The 17,002-nt window shown below is 37.6% G+C and overlaps 1 protein-coding gene across 3 annotated transcripts in view; it reads left to right on the forward strand.

Annotated features, from left to right (window-relative positions):
* DIAPH2 (diaphanous related formin 2) overlaps window positions 1-17,002 on the forward strand; it is a 941,635-nt gene that overhangs the window by 390,748 nt on the left and 533,885 nt on the right. For all 3 annotated transcript variants that reach the window (XM_061409121.1, XM_061409122.1, XM_061409123.1), the window contains one exon: window positions 1,924-2,018. In XM_061409121.1, coding sequence (XP_061265105.1) covers window positions 1,924-2,018 — 95 coding nt within the window. The remainder of the gene's footprint in view (window positions 1-1,923; window positions 2,019-17,002) is intronic.

Genomic DNA, 17,002 nt, shown 5'->3' on the forward strand with positions numbered 1-17,002 from the left:
ATTTAACATCTATTGGAAACAAAATTTGGTGTAAACATGATTTAGGTTGCCTTTTTATCATTCAGCCAGAATGGACTCCCTCTATAATTTAGCCTTGGCCAGGCCAGGTGGAACTTTTATGAATAAAAGGCTTTGGAATTCTGCATTGTTAAGAGGCCAAAGTGAGAATGAAAGCAGAGTTGAAAAGTGGTGTTTTTATTTTCTTCTGCCTAGACCTGAGAGTGATGGTTTTAGAGTATTCACTAGTCACATTGGTTGAATCCTTTTATTGCTATTGCTTTGTGTTTGAAGGAATTGTGATGTGAGTGAGTTAAGTTGTTAACCACTGCCATATAAAATTGGTTAGTGGACCTTAAAGCCTTTAACAAACCAGTCAGCCATTAAGTAAACTTTTGCTAAAGTAGCTGGACATTTAAACCCATCTTCATTTACTCAGGCCTGAAGTTTTGTTTTGTTTTTTCTTTTTTAATATATAGTCTTCCCTCTATATTAAATTCAGCATTTTTTTTGGCACCACATTATGCTGTGTTTATATTCTAAGGATACTAAAACACTATGCTTGAGAAATTCAGCACATCAAGCATTTCTAATTATGCAAAGAAATACCATGGGAGTTTATTTTGTGAAAGAATGTGCTATAGAGAATCAGATTAAAATAACTCATCATTCTTATTCTTCTGTCAGTAGGAATGTTGCTTTCAGAAAAGCAGTCTCCTAATAATTGTTCTGCATATGTACATTGCTTATCTGACAGTCTATTTTCCTTTATAAAGTGGATGTTCAGCACTTTTTTTTTTAAAGAAACACAAAATGATTTTAATTGCTAGTTGATATCTCATAACATTATTTATTTGGATTCTGGTGATCTCATTTGGTGTTTATGTCTATATAATTGTTTGCCTGGACAGAAAGTATGCTTTTCATTAGGTACAGTTAAGCCATATAGACTTCTCCATGAAAAAAAAAAAAAAACTCTTTGGAACATATTCATGTTCTCGGGATAAGAACACATGTATGTTCTTTAAAAAGTATGTTCAATGGAGGTGAAAGTGAAATGTATTATTGAGCAATGTTTTCTGAGTCAGTGTGAACTTTCCTAGGTATAATTTGTTGAATTATTCCCATATGACATAATATATATCCAATTAATAAAAAGTTGACAAGGGAAATCGTGATTCAACATAAAAAGCAACTAATAGCATACTGCATAAATGTCATCAAAGATTTAGGGAACATTTGATGATTCAGACACTTTAACTTTTTCTTATGTGGGAGAACTTCAAAGTAGACTGATAGCTTTTTTTTAGTGTCAGGTTACTTTACTGTCTTCCTTGAGAGGTGCTGTATTGAATGCCTCTGACAATCTCCACAGTAAATTCAGTGTTGAATTAAAAAGCTAACTTGAGATACAGTTTCTAACTTTTCATGGGTTATTTTGTATTTGCTTCATCTAAAATGCCTAAGCATGTAGTTATCCGTGCTGTTAGTAGATTTATCTTCCATATAAATACACACGTGGCTTCCCTGGTGGCTCAGATGGTAAAGAATCCTCCTGCAAGGCCGGAGACCCAGGTTCAATCCTTGGGTCATGAAGGTCCACTGAAGAAGGGAATGCAATCCACTCCAGTATTCTTGCCTGGAGAATCCCATGGACAGAGTAGCCTAGTGGGCTACACTCCATGGGGTCACAAAGAGTCGGACATGACTTAGCAGCTAAATATACACACAGACATATAAATACGCATGAGCTCTAAACATTAGAGCCTTAGCTAATGGAAACTACTTTTGTTTGTTCATAATTATGTAGATTAATATTAGTGAGAGATTTCATATTTTAAGTCTATGAAATGGAAATCAGGTATTTATTTGGGCTTTAAAGTTGTGGTGCTGCTCTCTTTTTAATAAAATCAACTTTTATTTTAGCTATCTTCCTAGGATCGTATCGTATGCCATATGAAGAAATAAAAAACGTCATTCTGGAGGTTAATGAAAGCATGTTGAGTGAGCCCTTAATTCAGGTAATTGCATATTTTGCTTTTAAATCTCATTTTCATGGGAATTGCTAGATTGCTGTCTTCTCATTGGAGTTATGTGAAAATGTTCTTCTATGTTTGGATAATAGTTAGGAGTATCTATCTGTGTGAATAGTAAGAGGACTCAACATAGACAATCAGGTTCTAGGTATGTGTCTGCCATTTATTAGATATGTGTCCTTTTAAGTTTTAAGTCTGTGCACATGTAGACACATCATTCCTGTACCCAAAATTGCATATATTTTATCATCCCAATGACTCTGTTAAGTAGATATTGTCAGTACCATTGCATGAAAATAAAAGTGTACAGGTCAAGAGGTTAAATAGCTTTCTCAGGATCAGTGGTTAAATGGTTAAGTTATCCCTTGTTAGGCACTTAATATGTGCTGGGAACTGTGCCAAGCAATTTATGTATTTTATCTCCTTGAATCCTACAACAGTCCTATGAAATAAGTACTGTTATCCTCATTTTACAGATCAAGAACCTGAGGCTTAGAGAAGTTGCCCACTTGTGACTTAACTGCTAAGTGATAAAGTAGTAGAGCTGAGGCTCAAAACAAATCCTATCATGACTCTAAAGCCATTGCTCTTTTTATTCTATTACTTTGCCTCCTTTGGGCAAACTGTGTCAGTTTGCTAAAGCCCTATCTCCTCATCTGAGATTACTAGGTTACTATGAGAATTATACCAAAGAGACTGCTTGTTAGAATAAAGCACTCTATTAGATCTAATTCTTAGAATTCTTGGCAGCTTTTGTTTGACCCTGTCTAGAGGGCGGAACTGCAAGATTTTTCATTGATGGGCATAGTCATTGTAGGCTTTTTGTTATTGTTGTTTGTATTTGAATCATGTGGTCTGCTTTGATTTTAAGGTGATCAACTAGTTTCTGCTGTAATAATTCTGTCCTGTCTCCCTTAGACGGTCTCCAAATCTGAGAGCCCCAGTGTCTATTGTTTGAGCTGGCTGTGTCCATGTAGATGTTTCTCCATTGTGTAGTGTGGGCTTGCATTCCGGTTCACCTCATGTATGTTTTAAACATAGATATAGTTTATTCCCTATGCTATAGGGCCTATAGGACTAAGGTTTAATGAGTTTATGTAGGCTGTTTATTATCATGACACACATTTATTAACCTCAACAAAAGTTACACTGTGCTAAGAAATCCCCTTTTTGAAAAATGTGTTTTCTTTGTCTGACTAGTAAGTCCACAGTTTTCTGACTTGAAACAGAGAGCAGATCACATTTGTCCTGCCTGACTTAGTGACATGATTCTTTGCCCAATAATCAGAATGAGCAAGTTAAGAAGCCTAAATGTGACTTAGTTCTCCCTCTTTTTTTCCAATTTTTTCCAGTTTCATTTCAAAGTACAACAAGGCAAACAAATGTCTGACTCCTATTCAATACTTGAAGCTTTCTAGTTTTTTCTGTATAGTCAAATTGTAGTAAAAGACTATCATATTTTGAAGAATTAATCAATGCAGACATTTATTTTGCCGATTAAAACTGTAGGTTTTCCTTCACATGCCTTAGTAAATTTAAAAAAATGTAAATATGCAGAATGCTACTGTGGTATTTATAATACAAATAAATACTATAATATTTATTTATTTTTTAAAAAAACAAATACCATAGTGTTTATTTACCAGTAATATTAAAAACATTTATTATTTTTTAAGTCATGTTTTCAACTCTTTAAAGAATATAAGAAACAGAAGGATTTTCACTTATCAATGGTCCTCTGCTGCTACAGCTGCTGCTAAGTCGCTTCAGTCGTGTCCGACACTGTGCGACCCCATAGACGGCAGCCCACCAGGCTCCCCCGTCCATGGGAATCTTCAGGCAAGAACACGGAGTGGGTTGCCATTGCCTTCTCTGATGAATGGCCCTCTAATATGCAATAAACTTTAACAATTTTTGTATAGAAATGTAATACCTGGGATTTTTGTGTGTGTGTGTTTCACTTGATTTTGTAGCATTAACAATACATATTTGTCTTTCTCTTTAAATTGCCTGGTCCACTTGGGAGGAATGAATTGCTTTGTTTGGAGATGGCAGTAAATTATATCTGCATTCGTGAATTCAATTCCTTTAATCTTAACCACTAGGCAATCAAAGCTTCCCAGGTGGTGTAGTGGTAAAGACTCTGCCTGCAAATACAGGAAACCCTGGTTTGATCCCTGGGGTCAGGAAGATCCCCTGGAGGAGGGCATGGCAACCCACTCCATCATTTTTGCCTGGAGAATCCCCATGGACAGAGGTGCCTGCTGGGCTTACAGTCCATGGGGTTGCAAAAAGTCAGACACCACTGAACCACAAAGGTTTTCACTGCAACAAGTTCAGGTAGTCAAAAAGACTGCTTGTGAAATCACATTATTATGCTAAATCTTAGAAGGTAAGTGAAGGAGAATCACAAAATCTGATTCTGGCCAGCTCCTTCTGTGTTATACCCAATGCCTCCATGCATTTCATGTTTGCTGGTGTTGTGTTAACCTGTTTTTTTCTTGTCTCTTCCTCTTTTCTAGATGTCCATTCGTTTTTTCTAAGCCTGAATCTTTCTCTTTTTCACATCTCGCTTGCATCCTTTGCCCCACAAATTTTGAGTTTTCCCTCTGTTGAAAACATGCCACTGAGGACTTTTTTTCCCCAGCTGGCTTCCTTTCCTCCTCAATGCCAGATACTCTAAAATTTCCTTTCATTCCTTATCCTGCTCAACCAAAACTCATTTTCTTAGTTGTGCTTGTAGGAGAAAACAGTTTAACATGTAATTTAATAATATGCCTGATTGGAATTGTGGTGCTTGGTTACGAGGCACAAATGGTGAATAACTCATCTGAGTTATTAAAGTTAATATCGCATTTATCCAGACAAATTCAATGTCTGAGTATCTTCTGATGAGGAGGAAGGTCCTGGGTGGCAAGAGTTACTTGATTTTCAAGTACCCAAAGAAGACTGTTTCCTGCTCAGGCAGGAGAAAAGACTAGAATCACCACTGCCTTTCTCCCTCCCATCCTAGAAAGGATTTGCTTCAGTGATGCAAAAGTAACATCAATTTGCCATTCAAAGGAGCTGTTTACCATTTGTGTCTAATTACCATGTAGCACATAGATAATGCATAGCATTAAATATGTATCATCAGATTAACTTTGTTGTAAATTCTGATTACAGTGCTAAACTCCATCCATGCATAATCATAGTTTGTTGCTTATGTGACATCATTGTCTTCTCATAACAACAAAAAGCAATTTTTTTAAGGACACATTGCTTTCCAGAGACTTGAATAAACAACAGTATTATCTCTCCTGCTGCTGCTGCTGCTAAGTTGCTTCAGTAGTATGGGTCAATAAGCTCTTTCCTGCCAGAAAGCTAATAGATTTTAGTTATTTGACAAGATGAATGCCTTACTGATAAAATAAAAATAAAACACTTTAATCAGCAAGATCATGCCCCCAAATTTAAGGTTATTAATAAAAGTACTAATGCCTCCTTTATTTCAAAATATTTTAATTTAAGCTAGAAGCCAAGTTCACTATATGGACGTAGTTGAAGATCCTAAAACGCTTATAAAAAACAAAGAAACACTTAAAAAGTACACCATTATCCTAAGATTGTTGAGGAGCTTCTAGTATATGCAGTTATGAGTTAGATCCAAATAACGTGTACTCAGTTTAGGTGATTCTTGTTATTATTTCAGCTTTGAAAATATGCTTTAGTGTAACTTAATTTGATCTATTGAGAGAAAAATTTAAGACCAGTAAGTGTTTTTAGGACATCAGTGGTTAAAATGAAGTAGTTGTAGGCACACTTACATATAGAACATTGACCAAAAAGAAAAGAAATTAGCACTTTTTAAAAAGCAATTCAAGTATTCAGGGAAAAATAAAATTGCATTCTATTTTAGAATATTAGTGCATGCAAATGATTCTTAAATGCTGTGAAAATTCATGTTGGTAGAGAGAAAAAAAATGGTTAACATAGAAGGAAGTATAAAATTGCTGCAGAACAATTTACAAAGATATGTATAAAGCAGGGGTTCCCATGGAGGACCCATCAAGAGAATTCAGGGGCTCCTGAACTTAGACATGAAAAACATTGCATCTTTATTTTCTTTACCTGCTAGCTAATATTTAGTATTCCATCTGATTAACAATATAGGCAACAAACCAAAGTGCCTAGAGTATTAACAGGACATCTAACTTTGTCACTAATAGAAATAAGAAATATTTCCTTGTCACATTAAATTTATGGCAGATATCTTAAAATATTGTTCACAATCATTACTACTTCAAAATTTTACTGTTTATTAAAGCTGCCACTAGGTCTTATTTTTTAGTGACTTAGTCAAGAAGGAGAACTATTATTATGTCACAATTTATATTTGTAATATGTTGATAACTATTTCAATATAACTGGCTTCTTTTCCATTCTTATGTATTTTATTTTATTCTGAGAAAGCATCTATAAACTGGTATTAAAGAGTTCATGGCAAAAACAAAGAAGAAACTAGTATAGAAAAGAAAGTTTCCTAATCAAGATGGCAGATACAAGTCTTTCCCAACTTCAGCTACCCTCACATTATTTATAGAAAAGGCACCAGACCCACGGGTGAGGCTAAAGTACCCTCCTAGGCCACAGAGACTAAGAAATACCACACTGGAAGAGTGAGGGGATCAGCTGCATTCTGACCACATTGCGTCTCCCCAGAGTAGAACAGTGCTGCACCCAGAGTGCCCCCCAAGCCTGTAGTTTCTCCAGTGGGAAAAGAGGACCCTAAGTGGACATCTAGCTCTCCCAGCATTGTGGGACACTTCCAAGAGTGCTCTATTGGGGCTAACTTCCTAGAGGTAACTAGGGAATCTATGGGACTCAACCACTGGAGATTAAAAAGAGAGAGAGATACTGGGGTGGGAATTACAGCAACCAGCACTCAGATCCTGGCAAACTGTATTTCTGCTTGTAGCAATGCCCATGCGGAGATCTCAGCCAATGGCTCTTTCTATCTTCAGAGCCAAACTGGTCAACCCATCTGGCTAGGGAGTCCATTGGACAGTTCTGCCTGATTTGGGTCCCCAGTCAATGAGCCATACCAGCTATGGAGCCTGTTATGCTGTTTGGTCTAGACAAGAAAGCAGATTTGCACCTCTGCATACCTGCTGAGCATAACCTCCAGTCTCACCAAGTAGCCTAGCCTGAATACTGAGGCCACTGTGGAACCCATGCTACAACCATGCTTGTTCATGGATTGAAGCAAGCAACCTTGCCCAACTGTTATGCATACTATCTGGCTGCACATAACCATGGAGCCTGAACAGTGACTCTGATAGTCCCAGAGTCCAGTCTACAGCAACACTGAGCCATGAAGTCTAACCTGTGGCCACCGAATGGCAGAGTGCAAGGTGTGATCCTGCCTTATTGCTACCTGGCTGCAGAACACAGACTGTAGCCCCACCTAACTGCAGGATACAGTTGGAGGACCCTCTCCATCAGAGAGCCCAGCCCAGTCAAGAGCAGAGTATAGCCAATAGCTTACTATGTTATGAGGCCCAGCCCGTGGCCCTGTCCAACAATAGGGTGCAGCCTGAAGTCCCACTTGATGCAGAGCACAGCATGCAGCTCCAATGAACATAGTCCAGCCAGCAATGCCATTCACTCAAGGAGCACAGCCCAACTGACCAGGAGCAGTTGCAAAACCATCCATGGCCCTGCCCACTTGCAAAATCCTACCAGTGACCCCACCTGATTGCAGAGTACAGTAAGAGCCCCATCCATATGGGAGTCTATTGAGTGGCCCTGCTTAAATGTGGAGCTCAGCCAGCAGCTTTACCCAGCAATGGAGCTCAACCAGTGATACCCTTTCTGACCTCAGATAATGGACCATAGCCTCACCCAAGTGGGGATCCCAATAGCAAATGCCATTTACCAAAAAAATTCTACCAGCTGACTCATGTAGTACCCCAGATTGAGCTGATGAGTGAAGGGGTTACCCTCTGGTAGCAAACATATAAAGTCTGGAAGAGAAGACCACTTACTGAAATGTGCAGATACTAATGCAAGGACTCAAGAATTACAAATAATCCAGTAAAAATGTCACCACCAAAGGAAATTAATAAAACTCCAAGGACTGACCCTAGAGAAATGGAGATCTGTGAACTTTCTGAAAAATAAGAATAATCCTCTTAAATTCAGTGAATTATAGAAATACACAGAAAGACAACTAAACAAAATTGGGAAAAACAAAATGAGAAGTTCAACAAGGGAAAAGTGATCATTAAAAAAAAGAACAAACAAAAATCCTAGAGCTGAATAATACAATGACTGAACTGAAAAATGGAATAGAGAGATTCAACATCACACTTGATCAAGCAGAAGAAAGACAAGTGACCTGGAATGTACGCCTTTTGAAATTATACAGTCTTAGAAGTAAAAATCAAAAAGAGTGAAGAAAGCCTACATGACTATCAAAATTTCTCAAAAGAAATATTATAAGCCAAGAAAATGCGAAATGATGTATTCAAATATTGAGAGGGGAAAAAAAAAAGTTTCAACCAAGACCACTCTAGCCACAAAAGCTGAGTATCTTTTCCTTTAGGACAGAAAATATTGTTTGAGAAAATATTTTTCCTTTGAAAAGATAAATATTTTCTCAAATAAACAAGAGCTGAGGGACTTCATCACTAGAACTGCTGTACAAGAAATACTAAAGGGTGTTTTTCAAGCTAAAATGAAAAGATGCTAATTTAAATCATAAAAACATGAATGTGTAAAACTCATGGTAATGGTAAATATATAGTCAAAGTCAAATTCTCTAACATTATAAGCTGTGGCATAATTCACTTATGACTTCAATAATCTCTTATTTGTTACACATTATAAAAATTTAAATAGTAGCATCAGTAATCTAAAATAATATAATCTGTTAGGGGAGAGAAGTAAAATTGTAACGTTTAGTATGCTATTGAAGTAAAATTGTTATCAGCTTAAAATAGGATGTTATAAATATATTTTGTTTAGCCCTCACTGTAACCACAAAGGAAAAACCTATAGTAGATACACAAAAGATTATGGTAAAGGAGTCAAAGTATACTGTCACAAAAATACTCAAGTCACAAAGGATGAGAACAGTAGAAGACTCATGGAACAATACATTCACAAAACAACAAATGGACAAAGCAAGTCTCTACCTATCAGCAATTAATTTAAAGGTAAATGGTTTTAAGGTCTCCAATCAAAAGACATACAGTAACTGAATGTGTAAAAACAAGATTGAAAGATATGCTGTCTAAAAGATACGCTATCTAAAAGTACATGGAAAGACTGAGACTGAAGAGATGATGAAGGATATTTCAAGCAAATAGTAACCAAAAGAAACCAAGGCTCCTCTGTCCATGAAGTTTTCTAGACAAGAATACTGGAGCGGGTAGCCATTCCTTTTTCCAGGGGATCTTCATGACCCAGGGATTGAACTTAGGTCTCCTGCATTGCAGGAGGATTCTTTACCATCTAAGCCACCAGGGAAACCCCTGCTATACTTATAACAAACAACATAGACATTAAGCCAAAAAATGGTCGAAACCCAGACAAAAGCAGTCATTATATAATGATAGAGTGGTCAGTTCATAAGACAATAATTGTAAATATGCAGCCAACATTGGAATGTGAAAATACATGAAATAAAGATTAATAGAACTGAAACAGGGGCTAAAAGAAATAAGCAACAGTAAACTAATAGTTGGAAAATTTAATACCCCATTTTGAACAATGGATATATGATTCATACAGAGAATGAATAGCAAAATAGTGGATTTGAACAATACTATGATTTAATATACCTTACAGACATATACAGAACATTTCATCCAATAGCAGGGATTACATACTCTTCTCAAGTACACATGGAACATTCTCCAAGATAGATCATATGATAGGTAATAGATAGCAAATTTAAGAAGACTGAAATTATATCACATCTTTTCTGACCACAGTGTTACGGTACTAGTAGTCAATAGTAGAAGGAAAGCTGGAAAATACATTAATATATGGAAATTAAGCATAACACACCCAAATAACTAATAGATCATAGAAGGAAAAGAAGAAGAAATACATTGAGACAAATCAAAATGGGAACACAACCTACTGGAACTTACTGCATGAGGTGGGGGAACAGTTCTAACAGAGAAAATTTATAGGGAGAAACACAGCAAGAAAAAAGAAAGATCTCAACCTTACTACTCCGCAAGGAATTAGAAAAATAAGCAAAAACGAATCTCAAAGCTAGTAGAAGGGAGGAAATAATAAATATTGGAGCAGAAATAAATGAGACTAAAAGACAATAGAAAAGATCAATGAAACTGAGAGCTGAATTTTTGAAAAAATATACTCGTAATCATGAGACTACTATAAATAGATGCCAACTAATTGAAGAAATCAATACATTCCTAGTGGCATATAACCTACCAAACATGATTCATGAAGAAACAGAAAATATGAGCACAACACTAATGACTAAGGAGACTCAACAGTATTCGAAAATGTCTCAAAGAAATGTCTGGGATAAGATTGTTTCACTGGTGAATTCTGCCAAACCTTTAAAAAAGAATTAACATTGATCCTTTTGAAACACTTCCAAAAATCTGAAGAGAAAGGAACATTCCCAAGCTCATTTTATGATGCCAGCATTACCCTGATACTAAAGCCAGGTAAAGATACTACAAAAAAAAAAAAAAATTAGGCAAAGGACTTGAATAGGCATTTTCCAAAGAAAATATTCCAATGGCAAAGATGTACATGAAAAAGTGCTTGATTTCACTAATCATCAGGGAAATACAAATCAAAACTACAATGAGATATCACCTTACACCTATTAGAAAAGCTGTTATCAAAAAGTCAGAAAATACTGGGAAGGATAAGGAAAGAAGGGCACCCTTGTACACTGTTGGTAGGAATGTAAATTGCTAAAGTCTCTACTGAAAAAGGTATGCAGATTCCTTAAAAGATGAAAATTGAACGGAATATGATCCAGCTATCTCACATCTGTATGTATATTTGATGGAAATTAAATCACTATATCAAAGAGAAATCAATATGCCCATGTTCATTGTAGCATTTTTTTTTTTATAGCCAAGACATACAAACAAACTAGATATCTACTGATAGATGTGTGAATAAAGAGTTGTGGCAAGAAATTCCCTGACAGTCCAGTGGTTAGGAATTGATCTTTTTACTGTTGTGGCCCAGGTTGGGGAATTAAGATCTGACAAGCCACATGGTATGGCAAAAAACTCTTAAAAATTAAATAAAAAATTAAAAATACAGACAGTTCCATCCAGACCATTTTCCAGGAATAATTCATTAAAAAAATTGTGATATATATATGTATACATACACATACACGGATGCACACACAGGAATATTATTCAGATTTTTCAAATTAAATTCTGCCATATATGACAACATAAATGGACTTTGAAGGCATTATTCTGTGTGAAATAAGTCAAAGACAAATACTGTGAAGTATCACTTATATGTGGAATTAAGACAAACCAAACTCAAAGGAACAGAATAGACTGTTGTTTGTCAAGGGTGAAGGCAATGAAAGAATGGCTGATACTGTTCCAAGGGTACAAAATGAATAAGTACTCGAGATGTAATGTGCACTATGGCAACTATAGTTAACAGTACTGTACTGTATATTTGAAGTTCCTAAGAGAGTAAGTGTTAAAAGTCTTCACCAGAATAAAGAGAAATTATGATCATGTGTTGTAATGGGTATTTAAACAAACCTTAGTGAGATGATCATTTTGTAATTTATGCATATATCAAATCATCACATTTTACATCTTGTTCTGTCCTGTGCTTAGTTGATCAGTCATGTCCAGCTCTTTTCGACCCCATGGACTGTAGCCTGCCAGACTCCTCTGTCCATGGGGATTCTCTAGGCAAGAATACTGGAATGGGTTGACATGCCCTTCTCCAGGGGAAGATCTTCCCAACCCAGGGATCAAACCTAGGTCTTCCACATTGCAGGCAGATTCATTACTGTCAGAGCCACCAAGGAAGCCAAAGAATACTGGTATGGGTAGCCTATCCCTTCTCCAGGGGATCTTCCTGACCCAGGATCTTAAAGTTACACAATGTCATAGACCTTAGTAAAACTGGAGAAAACATTTTAAAAAGTTTTCCAATTAAATGACTTAGAAGTTTCCCTTAAATGTATTGCAAGACAGTAAAATGATCAGTAGTTACCAGGCATTAATGGGGAAGAAGGGATGAAGACCGAGCACAGAGGATTTTTAGGACAGTGAAAGTAAATATTCTGTATGGTAATATAATTGTGGATACATGTCACATGTTTGTTAAAATCCCATAGAATGCATGAAGTGAAGATTGAACCCTAATGTAAACCATGGACTTGAGGCAAAATTGATGTGTGAATGTAGGTTCATCGGTCCTTAACAACTGTAGCATTTTCCTGGGGGATGTTAAGGAACCTATACATGTATGAGGGCAGGATATACATGGGGATTATCTGTATTTGATGCTCAGTTTTGCTGTAAACCTAAAACTACTCTAAAAAAAGAAAGAAATTAATGCAGAGGCTCACAGAAGGGGCACTTTGGGTTGGGTGGCCTGTGGTTATAGTGTCTCCTTGAGAAGTGTAACTTAAACTAGACTTTGCTGCATTATTAGGGTTCAGTTAGAGAGGGCCACAAAGAGAGATAGTGAGCAAGGGCTTAAGACATAGGAAAATATCTATATTCTGGTGTACATCAGAAGTCATGTAGCTGACAATGAGAAAGAACATGTAAATGTTGGGCTTATACTTTAGAATGATAGAGATCAAATTAGTGACTCACAGTATATTCTCTTAGGTCTTTCTAGTGCCTAAATGGTAGGATATGCATGTCACATACTATCCTATTTGCTATAGTCCTGACCACACCCACTACATATTACCCATTCTAATTTGTTCCTAGTCTTTATGCTCATCTGACTTTTTGACTCCTGGTATATAACTTGATTGCGAGCTTATTAAATTTGAACATGTGTGTTTAGAAACATTACTTTAGCTATAGGATGCCAAATGGCTTGGTGAAAAGAGATTAAAATAGATAACTGTAATTTCAAGTATAAAGTACAATGAGGTCTCAAAATACATTGTAGATAAATAAAGGAAAGGTGGATAAATAAGAAGTTACAAAGAAAAGATTCATTGTAAAATGTTGGTGATAGAATGGTTGTACTGTTAATAAAAATTAGCAAATCATGTGAGAGAAACAATACTTCCATGGTAGAGGAGAAAATTGTTATGGATATATTACAAAAGAGTATGTCTTAAAAGTCAGAATAGAGATGAGGACTGAAGTTAAGAATTTGGGGAGTCATTTGCAAGGAAATCATAGTCAACAAGAGTCCAAAATGCAGTACTTGGACGTAATCTCAAAATGACAGAATGATCTCTGTTCGTTTCCAAGGCAAACCATTCAATATCACAGTAATCCAAGTCTATGCCCTGACCAGTAATGCTGCAAAAGCTGAAGTTGAATGGTTCTGTGAAGACCTACAAGACCTTCTACAACTAACACACACAAAAGATATCCTCTTCATTATAGGTGACTGGAATGCAAAAGTAGGGAGACAACAGCTACCTGGAGTAACAGGCAAATTAGGCCTTGGAGTACAAAACAAAGCAGGTCAAAGGCTAACAGAGTTTTGCCAAGAAAACCCACTGGGATAGCAACCACCCTATTCCAACTACACAAGAGAAGCCTCTACACATGGAAATCACCAGATGGTCAATACACAATCAGATTGATTAAATTCTTTGCTGCCAAATATGGAGAAACTGTACACAGTCAGCATATGACACCACGGTTATGGCAGAAAGCAAAGAACTAAAGAGCCTTTTGATGAAAGTGAAAGAGGAGGGTGAAAAAGTTGGCTTAAAACTCAGCTTTCAGAAAACTTAAGATCATGGCATCCGGTCCCATCACTTCATGGCAAATAGATGGGGAGACAGTGGAAACAATGTCTGACTTTATAGTTTTGGACTTCAAAATCACTGCAGATGGTGACTGCAGCCGTGAAAGCAAAAGACGCTTGCTCCTTGGAAGAAAATCTATGACCAAACTAGACATCATATTAAAAAGCAGATGCATTACTTTAACCAAAAAGGTCCATCTATTCAAAGCTATGGTTTTTCCAGTAGTCATGTATGGACGTGTGAGTTGGACTATAAAGAAAGCTGAGCGCTGAATAACTAATGTTTTTGAACTGTGATGTTGGAGAAGACTCTTGAGAGTCCCTTGGATTGCAAGGAGATCCAACCAGTCCATCTTAAAGGAAATCAGTCCTGAATATTCATTGGAAGGACTGATGCTAAAGCTGAAATTCTGATACTTTGGCCACTTGATGCGAAGAACCAACTCATTGGAAAAGACCCTGATGCTGGGAAAGATTGAAGGCGGGAGGATAAGGGAATGACAGAGGATGAGATGGTTGGATGGCATCACCGATGTGATGGACATAAGTTTTAGTAGGCTCTGGGAGTTGGTGATGGGCAGGGAACCCTGGTGTGCTGCAGTCCATGGGGTCATAAAGAGTTTGACATGAATGAGCAACTGAACTGAACTTGCAAGGAAATTATTGTTCTAGTTGAGTCGCTGAGTTATGTACAACTCTTTGTGACCCCATGGACTGCACCATGCCAGGCTTTCTTGTCCATTACCATCTCCTGGAACTTGCACAAACTCCTTTGAGTTGGTGATGCCACCCAACCATCTTGTCCTCTGTCATCCCCTTTTCCTCCTGCCTTCAATCTATCCCAGCATCAGGGTCTTTTGTAATGAGTCGGCTCTTTCCATCAGGTGGCCAAAGGATTGGAGCTTCAGCTTCAACATTAGTCCTTCCAATGTATAATCAAGGTTGATTTCCTTTAGGATTGACTGGTTTGATCTCCTTGCAGTCCAAGGGACTCTCAACAACTAAACAAGTGATCTAGTTTAGAGACCAGAGAAATTTTTGAAGTTGGTAGTGAAAAAAGTGACTGCTGGAAAGTTAAGTTCCACATTTCTGGAGACTACACAGGTTGAGGGGATGGATCATGTTAGAGAAATCAGAACAAAGGGAGCCAGCATATCAGGGGAGTGCCAGGTTCGCTGGTGCTTCACAAAATTGAGCACAATAGAGAGTTCTGAGGAGTGTTGAAGGAGAGCATGATATCAGGGGAAAAGATACCTCTTTTGATATACTGAATTGCAGTGATGCCTTTAAAGTAGTTATTTTCTGATAGATCTTCTTTAAAACAATCCACACTTCATATCAGATACCTGTATTCCTTAAGTGGATGTTGTTGTCTTTTGGTCTCTATCACCCTTATTTTTAAGGGACAGATGAATTTCTGTTGGGCATATAACTATCTGATGTACTATTTTCTGCTTCTCTTCCACTTGATTTGTTTTCTCTGAATTTTCATTCACTTCTTCCTTTCCTCCTCCCTCCTCCTTTCCTTTCATCCTTTCTCTTGTTTTAACAACTTTTTTGTGGTATGGTAGTGATTTACTCACTTAAGTCATGACCAGCTCTTGCAATCCCCTGGACTGTAGCCTCCCAGGCTCCCCTGTCCATGGGATTTCCCAGGTAAGATTACTGGAGTGGGTGCCATTTCCTTCTCCAGGGAATCTTCCAGACACAGGGATTGAACATGCATCTCCTGCACTGTAGGCAGATTCTTTACAGCTGAGCCTCCAGGGACTTTTTTTTTTGTAATGGGCCCTTCAGTTCAGTTCAGTTCAGTCACTCAGTTGTGTCTGACTCTTTGTGACCCCATGAACCGCAGCATGCCAGGCCTTCCTGTCCATCACCAACTCCTGGAGTCGACCCAAAATCATGTCTATTGAGTCAGTGATGCCATCCAACCATCTCATCCTCTGTTGTCCCCTTCTATTCCTGCCCTCAATCTTTCCCAGCATCAGGGTCTTTACAAATGAGTCAGCTCTACACATCAGGTGACCAAAGTATTAGAGTTTCAGCTTCAACATCAGTTCTTCCAATGAACCCCCAGGACTGATCTCCTTTAGGATGGACTGGTTGGATCTCCTTGCAGTCCAAGGGACTCTCAAGAGTCTTCTCCAACACCACAGTTCAAAAGCATCAATTCTTCGGTGCTAGCTTTCTTTATAGTCCAACTCTCACATCCATACATGACCACTGGAAAAACCATAGCCTTGACTAGACGAATCTTTGTTGACAAAATAATGTCTCTGCTTTTTAATATCCCCTCCAGATTGGTCATAACTTTCCTTCCAAGGAGTAAGCATCTTTTAATTTCATGGCTGCAATCACCATCTGCAGTGATTTTGGAGCCCAGAAAAATAAAGGCAGCCACTGTTTCTACTGTTTCCCCATCTATTTCCCATGAAGTGATGGGACCAGATGCCATGATCTTAGTTTTCTGAATGTTGAGCTTTAAGCCAACTTTTTCACTCTCCTCTTTCACTTTCATCAAGAGGCTTTTGAGTTCCTCTTCACTTTCTGCCATAAGGGTGGTGTCATCTGCATATCTGAGGTTATTGATATTTCTCCCGGCAATCTTGATTCCAGCTTGTGTTTCTTCCAGTCCAGCGTTTCTCATGATATACTCTGCATATAAGTTAAATAAGCAGGGTAACAATATACAGCCTTGACATACTTCTTTTCCTATTTGGAACCAGTCTGTTGTTCCATGTCCAGTTCTAACTGTTGCTTCCTGGCCTGCATACAGATTTCTCAGGAGGCAGGTCAGGTGCTCTGGTATTCCCATCTCTTTCAGAATTTTCCACAGTTTATTGTGATCCACACAGTCAAAAGCCTTGGCATAGTCAATAAAGCAGAAATAGATGTTTTTCTGGAACTCTCTTGCTTTTTTGATGATCCAGCGGATGTTGGCAATTTGATCTCTGGTTCCTCTGCGTTTTCTAAAACCAGCTTGAACATCA

The sequence above is a fragment of the Bos javanicus genome, chromosome X, assembly GCF_032452875.1.
Source record: "Bos javanicus breed banteng chromosome X, ARS-OSU_banteng_1.0, whole genome shotgun sequence".
NCBI lineage: Eukaryota > Metazoa > Chordata > Mammalia > Artiodactyla > Bovidae > Bos > Bos javanicus.